The sequence below is a fragment of the Papio anubis genome, chromosome 2 (assembly GCF_008728515.1).
Source record: "Papio anubis isolate 15944 chromosome 2, Panubis1.0, whole genome shotgun sequence".
In the NCBI taxonomy this organism is placed as follows: domain Eukaryota; kingdom Metazoa; phylum Chordata; class Mammalia; order Primates; family Cercopithecidae; genus Papio; species Papio anubis.
This window is the reverse complement of record NC_044977.1, coordinates 2926437-2951670: the sequence shown is the minus strand read 5'-3', so window position 1 is coordinate 2951670 and position 25234 is coordinate 2926437. Positions and strand designations below refer to the sequence as shown.

Below are 25234 nucleotides of genomic sequence, written 5' to 3'. Positions count from 1 at the left end.
TCAAAACACAATTTTAATATTTAACAGTTTCTCATGCTGGTACATGTAAAGGATAGTCAATGGCCCAATGTCAATAATAATAAAATATCTGGAAACAACCAGAATATTTCTCTAATATTGGCTAAAAAATAATGATGTAGTAATAGAATATAACATTACGCAAACTTTTCCAAAAAAGAGTAAAGCCCTATGTACACATATGGAAATTTGAATAACTACCTGGTTAGGCAAAAAAAGTGCAATCCATTCATGTTGGTAAAGAAGGAAGGCTGTCTGTGTGTGTGTGTGGTCCTTTTTATCTGGTCACCACATGTGAATGGGAAGACAGGCACTCTGTGTCATCCCGGGTGTGGCCATTTTCTACAGTCCTTGATGTGAACGGTGCTCCCTGCAGTTACGAGACTAGACAGCCCTGCTTTATAAATAACTTCAGGAATGATCTATAGAAAACCTTTCTAACCCATTACCTCTGCATAGTGAATCCTGGGGATTAGAAGTGGAGGTGGGGAGGTACGGAGGTTATTCTTTGAAGTTTAAATTCCTATTGAATTTTTTACCATGTAAATTTGTATTTTTTAATTTCAACTCTTAAGGGTAATTTTATAACACTAAGCATGTAATAGATGTTTTATGAATGTGTTTTAGTTTATTCTAGACATTACTCTACAAACGTGAAAACGTTACCATTTCTAAAGACATTACTTAAAAACATAGCTATGCTGATAATTCCAAAATCTCTGTATTTCTGGTTTTGATCTCTCCTGAAATTCAGATTTTATTTGCAAATACCTGTTGTACCTTTCTATGTTGATACTCCAAAAGTTCCTCCTATTCACATTTTTAAAACTGAACTTACACTCTTCCTTCACAAACATCTCCCTTTTTGCTGCATTCTGTACCTTCAGTGATGTTCTTTTCATTCACCGAGACAACTATGACAAAAATCCTAAAAGTCATCTTGGATTCTTCCTCCCCCCACCCCTGTACTGTATTTCGTTGATCCTGAAATAATATTGATTTTTCTCCCTTAATCTCAAACACGTCTTTTCCTCCCCATCTGAGCAGCCACCAATAACATTTTATCACCTATCATTAATTACGTGAGTTATAATAATCTCTTGACCAGGTGTGGTGGCTCGGGCCTGTAATCCCAGCACTTTGGGAGGCTGAGGCAGGCGGATCACGAGGTCAGGAGTTTGAGACCATCCTGGCCAACCTGGTGAAACCTTGTCTCTACTAAAATACAAAAATCAGCTGGGTGTGATGGCACGTACCTGTAATCCCAGCTACTCGGGAGGCTGAGACACAAGAGTTGCTAGAACCCAGGAGGCAGAGGTTGCAATGAGTCAAGATCACACCACTGCACTCCAGCCTGGGCGACACAGCAAGACTCTGTCTCAAAAATAAAAATAAAAAATAAAATAATAATAACAATAATCTCTTGACCTCCTGAATTGAAGCTTTTCTTGTTAATACATTCCCCATACTACAGCCAGAATAACCAAAACTTAGTATCTACTCGTATTCTTCCACTAAATTACCAAATAATATTAGGATACATATTTCCTTTCTCCCCGGAGTGTATATAGGAATGATTTTTAAAGATAGCACTGGTTAAAAATTTTCTTTCTAGATATCAAATTTTATGCCTACTTTCATTCTTAAGTATATCTATGATATACAAAATTGAATTATAGGCTGGGTGTGGTGGCTCGTGGCTATAATCCCAGCACTTTAGGAGATCAAAGTGGGTGGATGGCTTGAGCACAGGAGACCAGCTTGGGCAACATAATGAAGCCCTGTCACTACAAAAACTACAAAAGTTAATCATTTGTGGTGGCATGTGCCTGTGGTCCCAGATACCCAGGAGGCTGAGGTGCGAAGATCACTTGATGGGAGACAGAGGCTGCAGTGAGCCGAGATCACACCACTGCACTCCAGCCTAGGCAACAAAGTAAGACTTTGTCTCAAAAAAAAGGAAGAAATTAAATTATATAAGTTACATTATATGTAATATGTATTACTTAATATGTAACTACAACTAGAAATAAGTGTGTGTGTGTGTGTGTGTGTGTGTGTGTGTATGTGTAGATCAAATTAACCTATATTTATACCAGTGATTATCTGGTTTAAAACCTCTGGATATATAAAATGGTGAGATTCCATCAATGAATAGTATACTATAAACATGCAATTGAATATAGTAATATAAAGAACACTAAACCATTGATGAGTCCTGGTTCCGATTATATCTAGCTTTGAGATTGCAGGGTAGCTTACGGTCTACAAGTTTGAGCTTCCTTCTCTACAAAATGAGAAGAGATTTAGGCTAGATTAGAGATGGCAAATAGGTCTCAACTCAAGTACCAACCTCAATCAGTTTGAAGTGATTGCCAGAAGGAGCAAAGGCGTGCACCTGGTACTAGCAGTGTTCTACTGAAATCAATTAGGAAGCTCTCCCACACCTGGGAGAGAGAAAGTTACAGTACACATACCCGCTGTTAGCTCTCCCAGGAGCAGACGTCATTAAGTCCCAACTTGGTCATTCAGGAGTTCTGTACTAGATAACAAGAGTACATTAAAATTGTTGGTCTTGGCCAGGTGCAGTGGCTCGCACCTGTAGTTCCAGCGCTTTAGGAAGCCAGGGTGGGCGGATCACTTGAGTCCAGGAGTGAGAGACCAGCCTGGGCAACGTGGCAAAACCCCATCTCTACAAAAATCACAAAAATTAGCCAGGTGTGTGGTGCATACCTAGAGTCCTAGCTACTCAGGAGGCTGAGATGGGAGGACTGCTTGCACCCGGGAGGTCGAGGCTGCAGTGAGCTGAGACTGCGCAACTGCACTGTAGCCTGAATGACAGAGCAAGACCCTGTCTCTAAATAAATAAATAAATAAATAAACAAACAAACAAACATAAATAAAAAATAAAATTTGGGGTATTTTTCCTTGGTTACCTTCAAGTATTCTAGTTCATTTAAGATATAGTATCTTATAGGTGAATGTGACTCCAATGATAATCCAAGTGTGTGATGGTTTCATAAGTAGCAGACTTTTATAGCAGTATTGTTAATGTTTCTTTTTAGATCTTCCGCCGCCTCCTGTGCCACCACCTGCTATAAAGTCACCGACTGTCCAATCCAAGACACAGCTGGAAGTACGACCTGTAGTGGTGCCAAAACTCCCTTCTATAGATGCAAGAACAGAAAGATCATCAGACAGAAAAGGAAGCAGTTACAAGGGGAGAGAAGTATTGGATGGAAGACAGGTTGTTGATGTGCGAACAAACCCAGGTGATCCCAGAGAAGCACAGGAGCAGCAAAATGACGGGAAAGGACGTGGAAACAAGGGACCAAAACGCGACCTTCCGCCAGCGAAGACTCATCTCATCCAAGGTACTCGTCCAGTCAAGCAGCAAATAAATGTAGACTGAGTGTGTTTGCAAGACATACAGTTAGGCTCTATACAGCCATATGAAAAGTGGTAAGACTAAGAAATTTGCTTTCCAATGGAGGACATAGGCATGTACTCGAATAATTTTAATTTAATACAGTTCACTCCAGTATATGACTTTATACAAGGCCTTCCTGGAGAGGAGCCAATTGAGTTACATTTTAAAGGAAAGCATGATTTCAACAGGTTAAAGAGGGAGAAGGGATAGCGGGGACAAGAAATAGGTGGAGAAAAGAACATGAATGTATGAAAATGAATGTTTGGTGAACAATGGTTTCCAGTTTGGCTGGAGAATGGAATGTTTGGGGCCAGAGACCATCTCTACAAAAAAATACAACAATTAGCTGGACATGGTGGCACATGCCTGTAGTCCTAGCTACTCAGGAGGCTGAGGTGGGAGGATGCACCTGGAAGGTCAAGACTGCGGTCAGCTGAGATCGCACAACTGCTCTGTAGCCTGGGTGAAAAATAAAACTAGAAAGGTGGTTAGGCCCAGTTGCAAAGGCCAGGGATACTATTCTGAGGGGTTGAGATTTATGACAAGGGCAGTTGTGAGCCAACATGGAGTTTTGAGTGAGAAATGACCTAATCAGATATGTGTTTTAGAAAAATAACTGGCGGAACTCTGTAGTGGAGGAAGAGACTGGAAACTGGTAGGTGAGGGTGTCAGAAACATTACAGTAACACTCTTAAGTATAAAATATGAAAGCACTGAATTAAAATAGCTCAGAAGAGCAGGAAGGATCAACCTGTACAGGCACTTCAGGGAGAGGCCCAGGAGGACTTGGTGGCTAATTGAATGTTGAAAGGTGACTTGAGATAATAGAGTAAACAAAAGAAGTATTCGTAGGTTGAGTAGGTGGCCCTGAATGACCAGTGGAACACGATCGTATTAACCAATGTAAAAAAAAATAAAATAAAGAACAGGGAAAATGTGAAATTTCATGGGGAAAATTATTGCAGTTTTGAATGGATTAAAATGCCGACAAGAACACAGATAGTAAAAATCACAATAAAAATTTAGAGAACTAGGTTTAAAGATGAGGAGAAAGATTGAGAGGACAGAGTAGATTTTAGAACCCACAACACAGAGGTGATAATTATGTGAATAACACAGTCTGAATTTTCAGCAGAGATAATGCCGGTAACTATTTATCAGTCAACTGTCCAGGAGAAAACAAAAGCAGACCCTAATTTGTAGCCATTTGCTTGCTTCTGTTGTGTGAATACTCTCAGAATTGCCAATTTCAAGTCACTGAATACGGAGGTAGGAAGAGATGAATATAATCAGGTATTGTGAAATATTGAGCCTGCTCCAACACACCACTAGTCAAGGATGATCATATTAGAGACTAGGTAGATAATCAACATCCTATTAAGGAAACAGATTGTCCGACCCAGACATTTAATAATCAGGGTATCCAAGCTATCGAAAATGGTGTCCTATAAAGAATGAAGTGGGAAATTTTCAGACAGGAAGGTATATAAAATACCACAGTGGTGAAAGTTGAATGTAAACCCAAGCGAGGGTAAAAGGGATCTTGCAATATGTTGTTTGCGGGTCAGAATAAAAGACAGGCTGTATGGGGTTGGAAAGTGAATGGAAATTTTGGAAGGGAGGTGATCAGCACACGTAAGCTCTTTTTGAAAGTTTGGGATGAGGAGGAAATCTTGGGATAGGGTTTGACAGAAAGGCCAAATCACTGGAAATGTTTTAGGATAGTGCATTTGAACATTATTATAGACTAAAGAGAAGAAACCAAGAAACGGAAGATTATTAGTTGAGGACATCAGCAAAGAGTGATAGGGGAATGAAACTTAAAAACCTACAGGGGCCCTACTGTATTTTAGTAGATACATTGTGGTAAGATCTGACCTCAGTGTATTGTTATGTTTATTATGGACATCTGGTCATTAGCTAACTTCTTTTCAACACGGAGGGCAATTTCTCTTTGTTCTGTGACTGCAGCCTGAACTCCTAATCCAGGCATAGACTCAGAAGCAAGGTGATAGATAAAGCTGTGCATCTCAGACTCATGCCTCTATTGTGTGACCACAATGTCCTTGATGATATCACCGCAATCCAAAGTTTGAAAAACTTACTTATTTTTCTCAGTTAACCCAAAGTTGATCTGGCTCTGAACTTTTGAATCAATGTGACTCGCCTCCAAATAGCGATTCATAAATAGAATGTGATGATGTAAATTGCGAGGTTTATATCTGGCTAGAAAGTGTGGAGCGATTCCTGCTTGTAGGAAGTCTTCATTAAAACTTGACCGGGCGCAGCGGCTCACGGCTGAAATCCCAGCACTTTGGGAGGCCAAGGTGGGTGGATCACAAGGTCAGGAGTCGGAGACCAGCCTGACCAACGTGGCGAAAACCCATCTCTACTAAAAATAAAAAAATCAGCAGGGTGTGGTCATGTGCACCTGTAATCCCAGCTACTCGGGAGACTGAGGCAGGAGAATTGCTTGAACCCGGGAGGAGGAGGTTACAGTGAGCCAAGATCGCACCATTGCACTCCAGGTCTGGGTGACAGAGCAAGACTCTGTCTCGGAAAATAAATAAATAAATAAATAAATGTTTTTTAAAATTAAAAAGTAGGTGAGATTCTTCTTCAGAAGGAAATTTTATAAACCTGGAAATATCTTGTATGCAGATCTAGAAAACAGAGATTAAATTTTTAAAAATCAATCTTCAGAAATTTAGTAAGTTGTCCTTTCTGCTATAAAAATATTTCTAACAAAAGAACTAAGACTGGACCATTAGTCTAGAAACAAGGAACCCAGGGAATCATGGAAATCCCTGAGGTACACTGATGAGTTATTTAACATGCTCTGCTTTTCCAAATTTTTATTTGAATCATAACCCTATCTATATATGCCATTAAATGATCATTTGTATGCATTGCTGTAATTTTCACCTTCATATTTCAGTTTACATTGTTTATAGTGAAAGAGGCACCCTGATTTATGTGTATAATGAATGATTATTTTTAATTAAGGAGAGTGGTCTTTTGGACTTGAATGTCTGATCATTTTGCTGACATTTGCCTCCATTAGTTCAATTTATTTCTACATATATCAAACACCTACTGTGTTATTAAGCATTGTACTAAATCCTGAGATTTATGTATAAGCATAAACCTTGACTTCAAGGGGCTTGTAGTCAGGGAGAGAGAGACAGATAATGTATAAATTCATAGATATTGTTGTATTCAGTATAACCTTCATAGTGCCATGATACTTGAGAGTCCAGAAGAGAGAGAATTCGCTCAGGACTGTGAGAGACTGTTAGGAAGGATCTCTTGATCTTTCCTGGCAAAAATGACATATGAACTGAGTGTTTAAGAATGGGTGGAATTTAGCTTGCATAAGAAAAGAGGATTTATTTAGGTGGATAATGTGCATAAAAAGCTTGAAGGTCTATTGAGGAAACTGTAAGAAATTCAGTACTGCTACATAATAAAAGTGGTCAAAGATGAAGCTCTTGAAGTACATGAAGGCTTAAGTCATAAAGAGCCTATAGATTTTATAAGAGGAAAGTGGCTGAGCGAAGACAGTTTAGAGAGGAATAGCTCAAGGATGTTTGAAGATGTGTACAACCCCCAGACAAGAAATGTAGAAAATATAAACCATGCTATAGGAGCAAGAATGGGTGATTTGGAAAATTCAAGAAACTTTTTAGAGTCAGAATCAACCTTACTTGTTGTATGTCGGACTATGTGGAAATGATGCACTTAAGATGTATGGAAAGGTTGTTGAAAGGGAAGAATCTATAATAATTTCATTTTCTGTCTTGCATATCTTAATGATTAGTGTGATGTCATTCAGTGTCTTAGAGAATATAGCAAAGGAAGACGTTTAAGGGAGTGAGCATTGTGAGGTCAGTGTTCAACAGGTTGAGTTTGAGTAACATGCAAGAGTAGGGGTTCAGTTGGGTTGCCTGTAGGAGCCTAAGGTTTGGGGCATAGTTTAGGAATTAAAAATATCATGATTCAGCATGATGAAAATAATGGAAAGCAGTTTATTAATGACCTGTTATAGGTCAAGGTGAAAGTATATCAGCACACAAAGCAGACAAAATATCTCCCCTTATGACAGTTATATTTTAGAAAGGGTTTTAATCTGTGAGACTGGACAAAATCATCTAGGGTCAGTAGAAGAAAATTATATATATAGTATTAAGCCATTCTTGCGTTTCTATAAAGAAAAGCCTGAGACTGGGTAATTTATAAAAGAAAGAGATTTAATTGGCTAAGTGTTCTTCAGTCTTTATAGGAAACATGGTGTTGACATCTGCTTGGCTTCTGAGGAGACCTCAGCAAACTTAGAATCATGGCGGAAGATGAAGGCGGAGTAGGCACATCACATGGTGAAAGCAAGAGAGAGAGAGAGAGAGAGAGAGAGAGAGAGAGAGAGAGAGGGATGGAGTTGCCACATACTTTTAAACCACCAGATCTTGTGTGAACTCAGAGCGAGAGCTCACCTATCATCAAGGGGATGGCGCAAGCGATGCATGAGGGATCTGCCTCCATGAGCCAGACATCTCCCACCTGGCCCCACCTCCAACACTGGGGATTACAATTCAACGTGAGATTTGGGTAGGGACAAATATCCAAACTATATCATTCATATATATATATGCACACCCATGCACACACACATGAATGATCTACATACATATATGTATAATGTATAATTATATGTGTATGTATAATGTATAATAGAACTTTTATATATATCATACATATATATGAATTATATACATTAGGCTGAAAGTAGAAACCTGTAGAGCATCAACAGATCAGTGGCACTTCATAAAAAGAGCTCACAGACGATTGGCCAGGGAGGAAGGAAAACTAGCAGCTGAGAGAATAATAATATTTGCATTGATTAAGAGCAGTAAGAAGTCCAGGGACACAAGGCTGGAAACACGGTTGGCATTATCAGTTTTCTCAGTTTCATAGTAGTGATGTAGGCATAAATGGATTTCAGTGGGATGCAGAGTGAATGGGAATTGTGACTATCAATATTGAATCCAAACTGCTTTTCAAGAAGCTTGGCTGAGTGGTGAGGAAAGAAAGAAGGTGTTGATTTCATAGAAAGCAGAGTCTTAAGGGGAAACTTTTTAGCAAGAGAGAGATTTTATCATATTGTAGTTTGAGAAAACGAAAGTCAGTAGAGAGAAAGCCGTTGATGACACAGAGACAGAGGATGACGGTCACATGGTATCAAGTGCTGTGAAGAGAAGCTGCAGAAACAGTCATCCTCATGGACTGTGAAACTCCTGTGTGTCAGAACTGTGGTTTAGGAGTGAAAGTTGTGATGAGTAGAATGGAAAGAACAAGACATTATCAAAGGGGACTGTACTGGCTTCAAAAAACGATGGCTTGGGCCTCAGAAGTGGGGATGTTTTTGTTCAAGGATAGGGGAGCAATGATGTGGAACTGGTGATGGTGAGCTAGAGGCAAGCCTTCCTCCTTACCCTTCCACTCCAGAGAACGCCCGGGGAAACTTCAGGGGAAATCAGGCTTCATTCAGGCAATGCGAATAGTAGAGGAAGCATTTGCGGGAGGTGGGGAAGAGCGTGCCAAAGAGTTAGGTATTTATGCGTTTGTCGTCCAAAAGGCAGAGTTGGCAGACTTTGGAGAGAAGTGAGCAGCTGGAGGATGCATCAGTAGGAGAAGCACCAAATTTCAAGGAGGTAGAAATTCCGGAGACAGAAATTAATTGGAGTGACTTGCTTATTGAAGTTAGTAACAATAGCAGGCTTCTAAGATTCAGAGTTCCACAATGTAAATAGGACATTGACATGGAGGTTGATATTTTGGTGTCTGTGGAGTGAACCCAGGCTTGCCTCTGTTTGGTATTTCTAAGAGACTGGGCTTGATTTTTAACCAATTCCTTATAACATTTTATAAGCTACATAGATATTTTATTATTTCATCTGTTTTCATATCAACACTAGGAACCCCTCTAGGTATAGATACTATCATCACTTTTTTTGGAAAAGTAGAAACTAAAGCCTAAAATAATCTGAGATCATATAGTGAATGACAGAATTGGAAGCCAAGTCTGACTTCAGGTTTGGTTTACCTCTTTTGATGATATTGGTCTCTAGTGAGTTTGAGACAGACAAGAGCTTATGAGTGGAATCAGTCCAAATCCCTGACTACTAATAGGAAAACAGCGAGGCTTATACTTTTCATTTGTGAGACACTATGCTGCATTATTCATTATGCGTATAGAGTATCCTCATTTATACCTTAAATCACCGATGCTTCCTTATTCAGAATTATAGATAGACAGGAGTGATACAATATACACTGAAAGTGTATGATGGTGTTCACCTGCATTTATTATATTTCATTACACAGAGGATATTCTACCTTACTGTAGACCTACTTTTCCAACATCAAATAATCCCAGAGATCCCAGTTCCTCAAGCTCAATGTCATCAAGAGGATCAGGAAGCAGACAAAGAGAACAAGCAAATGTAGGTCGAAGAAATATTGCAGAAATGCAGGTACTTGGAGGATATGAAAGAGGAGAAGATAATAATGAAGAATTAGAGGTATCTATAATTTTTTCCCAAGTTTACCGATGTTAGACTGTAGTTGCTTTATGTAGTTAGGAACCTTCATCAGTGTACAAAAATGTTACTGTTTTATCACAAACTTTTCAGTACTCTAATGTCTATGATGGCAGAAACTGAAGGTCTGAGAATTTGAGAATTTTCTTGAAATGTGTTCCAAAGTTTTAAATGTTAATTGCAATTTATTTGTTTATCTAGGGTTTATCTTCATTTGCAGATTTTCAGATAAGAAATACATATGGCAAACATATTGTTAAGAAATAAGAGCTATTGATCTAGAGATATTATAATTTATAGCATTGTAGCAGGCTTATAAAAACCCGTAAGATGACAGAGTTATATGATGTGAGTGAGGAAGTTGCCATACCCATCACTAGGGTAATGTGACTGGTTTGACTGACTGTCCTTCACCTTTACACTTCTGAAAGTGGATGCCTAGTCTGTGACACTGACCTCCCCAGTTGGAGGAAACTTCTTAAGTCAAAGATGTACCCTCTTGTTAGGCTTGAGAGAGAGCTATACAAGATAGAGCTGGCAGTAAGCCATATCATAAATTCTCCCCCGACCCATTCAAAGATTGTATTTTCTCAATTTAAAAAAAAAGATAAGTTGGCCGGGCGCGGTGGCTCAAGCCTGTAATCCCAGCACTTTGGGAAGCCGAGACGGGCGGATCACGAGGTCAGGAGATCGAGACCATCCTGGCTAACATGGTGAAACCCCGTCTCTACTAAAAAATACAAAAAACTAGCCAGGCGAGGTGGCGGGCGCCTGTAGTCCCAGCTACTCGGGAGGCTGAGGCAGGAGAATGGCGTGAACCCGGGAGGCGGAGCTTGCAGTGAGCTGAGATCGCGCCACTGCACTCCAGCCCGGGCGACAGAGCGAGACTCCGTCTCAAAAAAAAAATAAATTAAAAAAAAAAAAAGATAAGTTGAGGACAATTTTTTAATTAATATATTTAAACTCAAGTAGATGATAAATATGTGTCAAATTTTTTATAATAGAAGCTGAAAATGTATAAGCCATTATGTCTAATTGAAAGTTCTATAAAGCTCAATGTATTTTGATTTTGAGGTTTAGAATGAGAAAGACTTTCGTCCTGCAAACAGTTAGAGAAGTTTTTTTCAAGTTTTAGTTTATTTTAAAATCGAAGTAGCCTTTTGGGGCAGCAGAATGTCATTACTGTTAACTCCAGTATTTAAAAGCAACAAAAGCAGAGCTGTAATGTTGAGTTGGGGCTGAGGGGAGTAGATAACTCAACACATTCCTTCCCTCTTCTCAGAGCCCTGTGTCCCACCACACAACACCGAGGCACTGTGCAGAACCCAGTTTTGTACTTGTTGAATTTGCTGTGAAGACCAACTAAGGTTGATGAGTGAATTAGTTGACATGAGCACTTTCCAACATAGGCCAATGAATAAATGGAAAAACACATTAAATTATAATAGTAATAAATGCATATAAATAAATATAAGATAGTCCTCTTAAGATTTATTTTCAAATGTGACAATAATGTATCTCTTACAGGAAACTGAAAGCTGAAGACAACCAAGAGGCTTATGAGATCTAATGTGAAAATTATCACTCAAGATGCCTCCTGTCAGATGACACATGACGCCAGATAAAATGTTCAGTGCAATCAGAGTGTACAAATTGTCGTTTTTATTCCTCTTATTGGGGTACCATTTTAAAAACTTTATTGGGTTTTTATTGTTGTTGTTCGATCCCTAACCCTACAAAGAGCCTTCCTCTTCCCCTCGCTGTTGGAGCAAACCATTACACCTTACTTCCAGCAGGGAAAGTGCTTCGACTTCTTGCTTCAGTCATCAGCCAGCAAGAGGGAACAAAACTGTTCTTTTGCATTTTGCCCCTGAGATATGGCATTGCACTGCTTATATGCCAACCTAATTTATAGCAAGATATTGATCAAAGATACAAAGTTGATATTCAACCTCATGCCAAGGGCTCTCAAAGTATAATCTTTCTATAGCCAACTGCTAATGCAAATTAAAACATATTTCATTTTAACATGATTTGAACATCAGTTTTTCATACTACCCTTTGCTGGAAGAAACTAAAAATATAGCAAATGCAGAACCACAAACAATTTGAATGGGGTAGAAACATTGTAAATATATCCTCTTTGCAAACCCTGGTGGTATTTTATTTTGTCTTCATTTCAATCATTGAAGTATATTCTTATTGGAAATGAACTTTTGGATAAGTAGGGCTAAGCCAGTTGGATCTCTGGTTGTCTAGTCATTGTCATAAGTAAACCTAGCAAAACCTTGTTCTATTTTTCCATCAGAAAGCGATTATAAATACGTATTACAAACAAGTGGATGTTTTTAATGACCAATTGAGTAAGAACATCCCTGTCTTAACTGGCCTAAATTTCTTCTGGTAGTGTCAGTTCAACTTTCAGAAGTGCCACTTAAGGAAGTTTGATTTTTTGTTTTTGTAATGCACTGTTTTTAATCTCTTTCTCTCTCTCTCTCTTTTTTCTTTTTCCTTTTTTTTTTTTTTTTTGGTTTTAAAAGCACAATCACTAAACTTTATTTGTAAACCATTGTAACTATTAACCTTTTTTGTCTTATTGAAAAAAAATGTTGAGAAGCGTTTTTAACCTGTTTTGTTAATGCTCTATGTTTGTATTTGGAATATTTGAATGATGACAGATGGTGAAGTAACGTGCATACTTTATTGTGGGCCATGAACCAAATGGTTCTCACTTTTCCCGGACTTAAAGAAAAAAAGAGGTTTAAGTTTGTTGTGGCCAATATCGAAACTTACAAGATTTCCTTCAAATCTCTAATAGAGGCATTACGTGCTTTCAATTGCCAAATGATGCCCTCTGACTAGTAGATTTCTATGATCCTTTTTTGTCATTTTATGAATATCATTGATTTTATAATTGGTGCTATTTGAAGAAAAAAAAATGTACTTTTATTCATAGGTAGGTATCAGGTCTGACCCCAGTGGAAAACAAAGCCAAACGAAACTGAACCACAAAAAAACGGCTGGTGTTCACCAAAAACTAAACATGTTCATTTAGATAATTTGAAAAAGTTCCATAGAAAGGGCGTGCAGTACTAAGGGAACAATCCATGTGATTAATGTTTTCATTATGTTCATGTAAGAAGCCTCTTATTTTTAGCCATAATTTTGCATACTGAAAATCCAATAATCAGAAAAGTAATTTTGTCACATTATTTATTAAAAATGTTCTCAAATACATCTTTCTTTCTTGTGTTGATTTCTTTTTTCATTGTGTGCTGATCAAATTTATTCCATTTAATCACAAAGTCGTTCTGTCTTAACATTTCACCCCTGTATTATCAGATAAATGAAAATTCTCAATTAGTTGTAGGAATAACCAGGCTTTACTGTAAGCTAAAATTTTACCTAACTCCCCTGAAATTAAAAATGTAAGATCAGTCAAGACCTAGAAGTTAATAATCGGATCAGAGACTAAGTCTTTAATATTAAGGGTATTTTTGTTTATGTATGTGTATCTGAATTTCAGTTAATCTATTTCTAACATAATTGGAATTCAACTAGATAAATGTGATTTGTAAAGTTTGAGCCACCTGTGTTCTGTCAGCAAGAAAATTATATAAATCCGAAATGCTTATCAGTAATTATCTGCTTTCTTGTTACAAATTCATGTAAAATGTTAACAATACCTATCATATATTAGGTTGCACATTATTAAAGTTAGTGTATTCAAGTTTTCAACTTTAGATGAATAATATGGACACCGAGGCCTGGAAGTTCCAAGAGCCACAGAATCTGATGTAGATTTTTTCCCGTTCACATATATATTGCTCTTCTACCTAAATTTTGTGTTTATCAGAATTTGAAAATATGAGGGAAAACACTGAACAAAGGGGGAGTAATTTGAAATTTAATTTTATGAAAATGAAGTAATCACCAGCATCTACTTAAAGATCCACAGGTCCACAGGTCAAGAAGTCAGTTTCTAAAAGCTACTTCAAGGAAATGTTAGAGGGACATGTGTCATGACCTCTCTTTCCCTTGGTGGGTGGACGATAAATAAGTTAGTCTCTCTCTTTATTTATAGTATGTGATAATACACACTGCTTATGTGTATCAGAGGACCTGGGTTTGAGTCACAGTTTTGTCACAGCTGTGTTTCCTTGGAGATGTTACCTAACCTCTAAGTCTCAGGTGCTTCACCTGTCAATTCAGTAATATCTACCTCATGGAGCTGTTGTCATGATTCAGCGAGTTAATGTGTATGATACGGACTCTGTAAACCCCACAAATGACACAAGATATTGTTATAGTTACGGACTGAAATTCATGACACGTGCAATCCCCGCTTTTCATACCTAGTTTGTTTCTAAGGATTTGCATGAAAGTCCAAGAAGAAGTGTGGTACAAGGATGAGGGTGGTTTCCTTTCCGGTGAGTAAAATTCACTGTGAAATTCCTAATTGTGGAATAAATTTGTGGTGTTTTTGTTCGTTTTGTTGCTCTTGAATTCGAGGGCCACACAGTGGGTGGTGATGCGATGTTTGCAGCACGGATTTCACAATTCACGGGTGCGGACGTGTTACTCGAGTTTTCAACAATTAAACTTGGTGTTTATGTTGGACTGCTATTCTGTCTAGTGGCAGAAAATATAATCTCAATTCCAAGTGAAGTCGACCATACCTGGCTCTTTTGATTATTACATATGTAGTCTGGATTTTCTTCTTTCCCTTTGCACAGGGTGACATCTGAGTTTCAGAGGCTGTCCCCACGTGGAGAAAGTGTGGGTGCTCAGGAAGCAGGGGGCTTTAGAGATTGCTGTTGTCCATGTTTCCTTAAATGATCTTCATTTGTCAGAACCTTACTCTGTATCCTCTTCTCCCAACCTTAATGCCTCTTACTATCCATTGATCCTCTCCTGAAACTTCTAAGTCCTTCAATGTAGGGTGGGTGTAAGGAGTAAGGAATGAGAGTTCCATATGCTCTTCTGTGCCATGCTGGAGCTCTAAGGACTCGGGACTTTCTTGGGGTCTCACAAGATACTACAGCGGCCCCTAAACTGCTTGCTGCATTTGGACTGTGTGTCTGTTGAGGGAGGGGGCGTGAGAGCAACTTCTGCATTTTTGAAGAAAAGAGCCTAATAATTTGCATTTTGGAGACAATCCTGTTTATGTTAAAAATAGTTTGGTAGCTACTGCCCTAACAGCTCAAAGATAAGTTTCACGGTAGTACACCTGGAACTGAAATGAATCTCATAGTCGTGAGTGTCTCACAATCACTTTTACCTTTTCATTGCTCACTGTTAAAAAACATACGTCTCAAAGAGAGAGCATGCATCACATTTTTGTTTACCTCATTGATAAGGTAAACAGCAGAAAGACAAAGAGCAGTCAAATGGCAGCTGTGAAAGAAACTTCAGTATGATTGCTGAGTTAGTAAACTTTCTTTTTTTGTTTTTGAGATGGAGTCTGGCTCTGTCACCCAGGCTGGAGTGAGTGGCGCCATCTCGGCTCACCGCAACCTCCGCCTCCAGGGTTCACGCCATTCTCCTGCCTCAGGCTTCTGAGCAGCTGGGATTACAGGTGCCCCGCCACCACGGCCGGCTAATTTTTGTATTTTTAGTAGAGGCGGGGTTTCACCATGTTGCCCTGGCTGGTCTTGAACTCCTGACCTCAGGCAATCCGCCCACCTCAGCCTCCCAAAGTGCTGAGATTACAAGCGTGAGCCACCGCACCCAGCCTAGTTAGTAAACTTTCTACAGGGCAATACAAACATGATACTAATTTTTACTGGGCTAGAAAATCATAACATCTATCTTTTTCTTTAGGTTAAATAACCATCAACCTTCAAGACTGCAGGAAGTCTAAAGTCAGCCACCTTTATCATTTGCAAATTATCTGTCGAAAATATACCTTGGCAATTTACATTCACTTAGGACAATCAGATAAAGGTACAACAGTGACGTGCTCTTGCTCATGTTTCCTCAGCAGCAGAGCCTGGACAAAGACGTGGATGCAAACAGTTTACTTGGGATATAATCCCAGGACGTGGGAGTGTGAGGGGAGTAAAAGTCAATATAGATCCTTCAAAGTAGGTGAAGGTGCCTCTACCAGGGACTCTGCCACTCTACCGGCTCTCCCCAGAAGCATACAGAACGCCTAACAGAACTTTTCACTGAAGGATGGTAGCCCAAAACTGTTCCCCATTAGCTGCAGGTGGCAGGCGGGGCGGGGATTTCACTTCCCAGTACTAGTGAGCAGACCAAGTGGGAACAGAAGACCCTAAGGCAGAAAGAAGACACGCACACGGCAGGTAGTTGAGATGGGAAGGTGCCAAGATGAGGCGAGTCTGAGCTCAAAGGGAACTTTTGGCCCTAGCAAAACCTTGAAGGCATCTATTGCTGGCAGGATTATTGGAAAATGTTTTAGCATGGTAACAAAAATCAACAATCATTAATTTACCATTTTTCAGATTTAAGATAAATTTTCCTTCATAATGTACACATATGAAGTTAGTTATAGGTATTCAAATGACTTCCACATTGGTGGAGTTTTTACCAGTTATCAATTGCTGATATTATAGGTGTTGAATTTAATTGACATTTAACATATTTTGAAATGTTTTACAGTATTAGCATTGAAACAAAACAAAAGCAAAAAGCATAGAGAAACACCAGTGAGATGTGCCTTGAATCCTTAGAGGAATAACCACAGTTATGCATTTTCTGATAAAGCAACACGTTTTACAGTATCACAGAAAGTAAAATATCCACAGTAATTCAAGTTGTGCCTTCCAACACACACATATATGCACACACACATATACAACGTTATTGAAGGCAGGTAAAATTACAAAATTCCTCAAAATAACATGAAAAAAATTTCAAGCAAAGTCGAGCATGGTGTAACCAATTTATGTGTTTTGCAAAACTATCAAGATATTATGACAAAAATTGGTAGCATTTCACAGTGACACACAAAGTTTTTACATTCAATGAAATACTACATTAAAAAGTACTTTAACATGTATACAATCCCATTTCCTTATATTGGACTCATTATATTTACATAGATTGGGTACTGTTGGGGACTGAATGTTTATGTCCTCCCTGAATTCATATGTTAAAATTCTAACCCCCAATGTGATGGTTTTAGGAGGTGAGGCCTTTGGGAGGTAATTAGGTTTTGATGGTGGAGCCTTCATGAATAGGATTAGTGTTCTTATAAAACAAAAACAACAAACAAACAACAAAAGCAACCCTAGAGAGCTCTGTCTTCTTCCTGCAAAGAAACAAGGAAATGTCAGCAGTCTGCAGCCCAGAAGAGGGCCATCACCAGAAGTCAGCTGTGCTAGCACTGTGATTTTGGACTTCCAGCTTCCAAAACTGTGAGAATTAAATTTCTCTTGTTTACAAGCCACCCTGTCTATGGGACTTTGTTACAGAAGCTTGACCTGCCTAAGACAAGTACTTTTTAAAATTCAAATATTTGACATAATCACTGGCTCCACATATAAGTTAATCTTCCCTCTTTCAGAAATTCTCCTTCTGTTTGGGAAAAACTGAGCTCTTCATCTTTGAGTAAAATAGCTTTTAATGCCTCTGGCTCAAGTTACTTCTAGAGCCTGCTCAGTTTCAGAAATTTAAAAAAGTAACCTGGACAAGTAAGGCTTCTTTTCCTGCCCTGTACCTCAGGGGTCGTCTATTCTTTGACCTACCTTCCTTGAAACTTTTAAGTCCTCCTCTGGTGCCTGAGATGGGCCTTGGAAGGCAGTGCCAACATGACTGAGTACTGGAGCCTGGAGGAGGACTAATGTAGGCCCAGGCCCCCTGCATATGGGATTAATATTTGAGGAGCTGCAAAATTCAGAATAAATACGTGTGGAGTACTCCTGGGACCCTGTAGCTGGCCTTCTGGTTCCAGAAGGGTGCAATCTATTGAGATCTACTACTAGCACAATGCTAGAAACTAAGATAAACTCTGGAAGTGCTCACAATGTAATGGGAAGCAGACTGTATTAGTTCATTTTCACACTACTATGAAGGAATACCTGATGCTGGGTAATTTATAAAGGAAAGAGGTTTAAATGACTCAGTTCTGTATCGCTGGGGAGGCCTTAGGAAACTTACAATCATGGCAGAAGGGGAGGTAAACACGTACTTCTTCACATGGTAGTAGGAGTGAGAAGACTGAGAGCCCAGCAAAGGTGGAAACCCCTTATAAAACCAACAAATCTCATGAGAACTAACTCACTATCAGAACAGCATGAGCAGCATGAGGGTAACCACCCCCATGATTAAATTACCTTCCACCGGATCCCTCCCATGACACAAGGGGATTATGGGAACTACAGTTCAAGATGAGATTTGGGTGGGGACACAGCCAAGCCATATCAAAGACATGTACAACACTGTAAACAACGTAACAGAGGTATTTACACAGCATATTGTTAGCTAATTGCTCATAATGGTAGATATTTCTTTCATAGGATTGAGTGAGGTTATGCTACCAGAATGGTACTGACATGCCTGATTTGAGATGACTTAAATTATAATATAAACAGAGGCCCTGCAGAAGTATTTGCCCTCACCTGGTAGCCAGAGCAGCCCTGAACATGGGGAAGGAGCGTATTTTAAAACCAGCCTAATGAAAACCTGAGTTTTTATATGGAATGCCTATTTATTAATAGACCTTGTATTTTCCACAATGAGGGAGTATAGATAGTATGCATTCAATGTCTCACCTACCTGTTCTCTGTAGAGGTTATGCACAAGTCATCTCTCTAAAATGCCTCTTCTCTTGGTGTATAAAAGTGAGTGTTTATGTGTGTGTGTCTGTGATTGTGGTGGGGAAGTAAAAATAGAGTAAATGAAGTATGTGGGGTTTTATACCTGTTTTTGTTTTCAAACCTACAAGACAAAATTACGCAACGTGTCTTTAAGGGCTTGGAAAATGAAAGGCATTTGGAAAAGCTACTGTGTGGAATACCATAGGAAGTAAGTTATGAAGAAATGGATTACTAAAAAAATTGGTTATTTATTCTGTATCTGCTATAATTTCAACATACAATCAGATTAAATTTTAGCAAAAATTGGTGTGAAATATCTAGTCTTAATCTGTTTGGATAGAAGAAGAAATAATGGTTTCAAAGACTAGGGAATTGGCTGAAATTCACAATACAGAAACACAGACAGAGTGTGGACATTAATTCAGTTTCAAGTCTAGCACTCTTTCCAAAACTAAAACTTACCAAACAAACAAAAAACATGTCCTCACCACAGAAAATAAGTAGTTGAGGTGATGGATATGTTAATTAGCTTGATTTAATCATTTCACATTATACACATACATCATAGCTTTGTATTCCATAAATATATACAATTATAATATCAGTTTGCAATAAAATTAAAAACAAACTGTCCTTCAAGAATGAGAATCAAGTTAACAAATGTTAAAACAATAACTGACTTCCATTTTTAAATTAATTATAACTGAAATGTGAAAAAATAAAAAGGTGTCCACACTGGCAACAGGGAGAGGGATGGATGCTAAAGGTACTGTTGCCAAAAATTTAAAAGTACTATAATCATTAATTAATATGTAAATTTTAAAATATTGTTTAGGCTTCCAAAGACCATTTTTAAAAATAAGAAATTATAAATGATAATTTCCAAGCATTGCAAATGTGAATTTATATACATACAAGATATACAATCCCATATTAATATTCCTGATATTACAGGATTTTAACAATTTGACTTAAAAGCAACTTAACCTTCCAAGTATACTTATCTTTATCAAAAAAGAACTTGAGGTTTTTCAAGATTATAGAACATTGCTTCTTAAGTCAGAATTTTTAATTGCCTTGCCAAACCCAGCAATCTCATTGATCCCACTTTATGCATCTCTCAATGGGAAAGTAAAATATTTTGGAGAGAGGTGTTAACATTTTTTAAAATCTGACTTTTTAAAATGAGCTAATACATTTATAATAAAAAAAAGTACTATGCTTGTAGTACTTTGGAGAAAAATAATTCAAGAAAACTATTGAGTTGCTTAGACTAATAATGTACCTATGCATAGGATTAGCATATATTCAAAAGTTAATATATTTATCTGGATGATTTAAGATCAACAATTGTTAATTAAGCTGCACATGTTTCAAGTGTGCATAATTAAACTAATTTTGAGTAAACCACATTCTGCCCTATAATATAGTGCCAAAAATATGACTACTGAACTATCCTAAAAAATTAGTCATACTGCAACATAATCAGAAGAGTTTAATTAATTTACTCATCACCTTTTTCTCATACTCTTTACTCTGATTTCCATCTGCGTATTCATTCATCGATTCAGCAATCTATTGGGCACTCGTTACGTGCTAGGAACTAAGATAAACTCTGGGAGTGCTCACAAGGTAATGGGAGGCAGACATACATAACAATGGAGCAATGTAACAGAAGTATTTAGACAGCAATAAAGAAGTTTGTGGAAACTCCAAACAGGAATTGACGACATGTTCTGTCTGGATTATGAAGGCTGAAAAAGTCATCAATTAATCTATAACATAAAAAGCTTTCCTGTCTCAAAATTGTATTCCCTTCTACTTAAGAAAAGCACGTAGAATACATTTTAAAATTAAGGTAAATTTAGATGAACAAAAAGACCAGTTATTAATTATGTTTGAGAAATGTGATTTGGATTATTTGTTTTTATTCAATTTCCATCATTCTCCAACTAAAACAGTTTTACAATCACACAAATCTAAAGAAATCATCAATAAAAGCATAAAAGGATTACGTGATAACTATCTTAAGAGGATTTGAGACTAAATCATTTCCCTTTACATTTAATTTATCTCTTTTATATAGATTGTATCAGTAACAATGCTTCTGAACACAGATTGTGAACACAAAACACACAAAATCCAAGTCAGTGTAGCTAAGCAAGTCAGGGTAGCTAATTTATGGTGTAAGGAACCGAGAAGTGCAACAAAAGGGCTCTGAGCAGACTTGGTTCAACAAAAGCTCTGCCTCCATTTGTCTGGGAATCTCTTTGCTCTGCTTGGCTCCGCATGTTGCTTCTTTCTCAAGCTGTTACCAATATGGCTGCAACAGACCATTGATCAGTCTCAAGCCACACGCGATCATATTCAGAGGCAGAGCAACAAAAGCTAGATAGCTTCTCCCAGTCATCTGAATTGTTATGCATGCTCTTTCCAGGACTAATTCTAGGTCCAGAGAACACCATGTACTGTTTGGCTAAACCTGTGTTCCCTTAGACCCATCAGGCCCTCTACTGGAATGGACTTACCTGTTACCCTTGAGGTATGTGAACTGTTTGTTGAAGTGAATGAATGATGGGAAAGCAACCAACAGTGAATAAAACACACTCCTCCTCACTCATACATTTAGCGATTAGTCAGTGCTCTATATTTAGCCCTTATATGTAGTTTATGCAGTAACTTTTTAATGTACTTAATTATGTATTTATTGAAATTGTTGTGGGTACCTAATAAGTGTATATATTATGGGGACATTTTTAAATGACCACAAATTTTTGACACTTCTCTCATCAAGAGGCAAGGTCTATGACCTGTCCCCTTGAATCATGGTAAGATTGTGACTGCTCCAATTAATAAAGAAAGGTTATTGATATCTGAGTTTAGGTCATTCAAGTTCATACAACTTCTTCCTGGTTCTTTCCACATTTGCTGTGCAGAGGCTTACCCTTGGAATCCAACTGCTCTGCTGTAAAAATCCCGGCTACCAATAAAGGTCTTTTGTGGGTCCACAGTCCCAATCCAGCCTTAGCGCCTGTTATGGGATTCTGATGATGATTCCAATTCTTAGCCATTTGAGTCACCACAGTATCACAACATCCCAGCTGGAGCCCCAGACTTCACAGACTGCTGTAAAGACACCCCAAGACAAGCTATCCCAGCTGTGTCTTGAATTTCTAACCTACCGAATCCATGAGCATAAAATTAATGATACTTTATGCCACAAAGTTTGGAATGGTTTGTTGCACAGCAATAACCAGAACTTCTTAAATATCTCTAGTAAAGAGAAAATCTATAAACTTGGGAAAAGGAAGAAAAAGGATCTAAAAATAATGGGAGTTGCCAAGCATTTAAGCAACAGCATATGTTTTGAGATGGGAGGATGATGTTTTTGAAATAGGATGATGGTAAACAAAACCCTATATTTTATGTCCAGTATCATCCTTAATGCTTCAAGTAGCACATTGCTCAGCGGTAAAGAATCTGCTGCCCCTAAAATGCAATTTAAGTCACTGGTTCTCAGGTTTTACTTTATAAACCAGAAATGTGATGTTTCTTCTCCTTGATTGTATGTGCCAGAGAAGCTACAGGAGTTTTTGAGAGAAATCTGAAATTCAGGGAAAAACTTTTCTGTTTATAATGGGGGCCTAAATCACTCACTTAGATTATAACAATCAAATAATTGTCCTTGCTTTCTCTTCCTACCTTTAATTTTTTTGTTGTTTATTCCTTCTTGGTAACTTCACCAAAACAAGAAAAACCATCAGGCATAAGAATAGAAAATAGACTAATATTTAATCCCCTATAGTAGAAATAAATGCTTAGTAGAGAAAGTATAAAATTAAAAACTTGTAGAGTATTTCCCTGCTTCTTTACAATATTTCTGGAATTTTATATACAGAATATGTTTGCAACATATTTTCAAACAGATTTTAAAATATATTATTCATCACACCTTAAATATACTAGTTTGCGTATGAGATAATGGAGGCTCGAGGAGGCTCTATGTCTTGCTGAAGGTCACACAAATGTGTTTTGTTTTGTGTTTTCTTCACAGTGCCTAGAACAAAGCCTGGTATAACATAGGCCCTCAAAAATATATACTGTATATTGTGTAAGTTGAGTAAGAAAGGCAACTGTACTTAGCACAAGCGATAACAAAAGGTTATTTAGGAGAAAACCCTTTATTCTGGGACTGGTCCCTGAAGAGGGTCTCTTAAATACGCCGGCGTAGAGTAAGTAGACACCCACCATCCTTAGTGAATGATCAGGAGTCTTTTATTTCTGTGGGCCTTGAGAAAAGTTACTGCTTTTCTGAAGAGATGGAAAAAGAAGAGACAACAATTTTAAAGCCCAAACTCTTTCTGGGCAGGAAATAGCAGAGATTCAGCCTCCGTTCCCTCAAATAAGAAGCCAGTAAGATTTATGCAAGTGGACCTTCACCCCCTCACATCCATTTTTTTTTCTCATTACACATTCAGATTATCTGTCATTAAAATCACTCTTGTCAGTTCTACTGTATTTTCTTCATTCTTTCAGTCTTCTCACTCTCATTTCTCAAACTCCCAACTCATCTTCCTCAAGGATTAATGTTTCAGCAAATGATCTTGCTTGTTATTTCATCAAGAAAAAAACAAAACAGAGGAGAATTTTCCCCACATCTTCTACCAACCACCAACACACCCACATTAGTACTCACTTGCTTGCTCTCGGTCCTGTTAAAGTGGATGAACTCTCCTGGCTCTTCCACTTTAACACCAGCTCCTTGATTTGTCCATTCGAACCCACTCCCTCTCACCTATTCGAGGTCATCAATCTACCAATTGTCCTCTTCTCTTGTCTTCATAATCACTTTTTTCCACATGATTATAAGCTGAAAAAACATGTTACAACATCTTCAATCTCAAAATTCTCTCTAGGGTCCACATCTCCTTCCACTGCCCCATTTCTCTATGTTTCTTGTGTTTTATGCTGTCACATGTCACTTAACTATGGGGATATGTTTTGAGAAATCATCCTTAGGTGATTTCACCATTGTGTAGACATGATAGAGTGTACTGACACAAGCCTAGACAGTATAGACAACTCCACACCTAGGCTATATGTATACACCTAGGTATATACATTTGGATGAACTGTTACCACTTGTAATCAGTAGAGGCAGTATCAAAATGTTATCTATGAGAAAAATATTTTACATGATACTGCTTTATTTTTCTATAGCATTTTTCAGACATTTATATTTACTTGTTTATTGTTTGTGTCCTCTCACTAGAATGTAACCTCTAACAGGGTAAAAAATTTGATCTATTTACGGCTATATCTGCAACTTCCATCACATTGCCAGTAGGCATTCAACAATTTTTTTGAGTTAATTGGTGAAATTGCTAAGAGTGATAGTTAATTTTTCTTCTTAGTTTATGAGGTTCTGTGCAGAACACCGTTTCATGTGTATTCTTCTTGATGCCTCAATAATTCTATGAATGTATTACTCTTTGCTATATGTTATAAATGAGGAAAGAGATTTAGAAATGTTCAAGGGCTTACATGAGTTCAGAGGAGTAGGATGTGGCAGAAGGAAGATCTGAATCAAGGCTGTGTGTCTATTTGGCTTATGTTCTCAACTGCTACTCTATTTGACTCCATACACTTAAACTATTCTAAAATCAGAATAGTCTTCATTCTATTTATTTACTAGGACTGCACGTTTCTTGAACCTAACTTTTTTCTTCTACCCTCAACTTTTGAAAGTAAATCATTTTGAATTTTAATCTGATTTTAGGCAAAGAACACATGGTTGACTCCATTTCTCTGTGTTTATCTGCCTCTCTCTGTCTCTATCTCTCTCTCTTTCTCTGTTTCTCTTTCTTCCTCTCTTCCTCTCTCTCTGTTTTTCTCTCTCTTTCTGAAATTGGTCTTCCTGCTATTTGCAATGTTTCTTAGGTTAAAAAAATTCGGACAGAGGAAAGGATTCAGCTTTTGTTTCATATGCCAACCTTCCCAAGTTACTGATAAGAAGTGCTCTAAGAAGACAGTTTGCTAGGTTCTCTGTTAATGGATCTTCAGTAATAAGTCTAAACCATAGAAAAGAAAATTTGATTATAAAATAATCTTGAGAGAGAAAACATGAACACACAGTGTTTTATTGACATTTTAATTTTCTTTCATTTTCATATTCTAAAATTCTTTCAACTGCAGCCAGAGTATCACAGATAATAAATGAAATAAGTGATTGAGAGCCTAAATTTTTACCAAAAAATAAATATAGAAACTTCATAATGTAATTCACTCCTAATACCTTTCTTCTTAAATTTAAATTATTTTTGTATTTAAAGAGAAAATACTTTCTCCCAAACTTGACTGTTAGAGTATGTAGCTAGGCAGACATGAGCAGGGCGGGAGATGGCCCC

The 25234-nt window shown here is 37.8% G+C and overlaps 1 protein-coding gene across 11 annotated transcripts in view; it reads left to right on the top strand.

Annotated features, from left to right (window-relative positions):
• ROBO1 (roundabout guidance receptor 1) overlaps window positions 1-13281 on the top strand; it is a 1151573-nt gene extending 1138292 nt beyond the window's left edge. For all 11 annotated transcript variants that reach the window (XM_021932690.2, XM_021932676.2, XM_021932679.2 and 8 more), the window contains 3 exons: window positions 3084-3392; window positions 9830-10026; window positions 11572-13281. In XM_021932690.2, the coding sequence (XP_021788382.1) occupies window positions 3084-3392; window positions 9830-10026; window positions 11572-11586 (521 nt within the window). In that variant the 3' untranslated portion in view covers window positions 11587-13281. The remainder of the gene's footprint in view (window positions 1-3083; window positions 3393-9829; window positions 10027-11571) is intronic.
• The last annotated feature ends 11953 nt before the right edge of the window (window positions 13282-25234 follow it).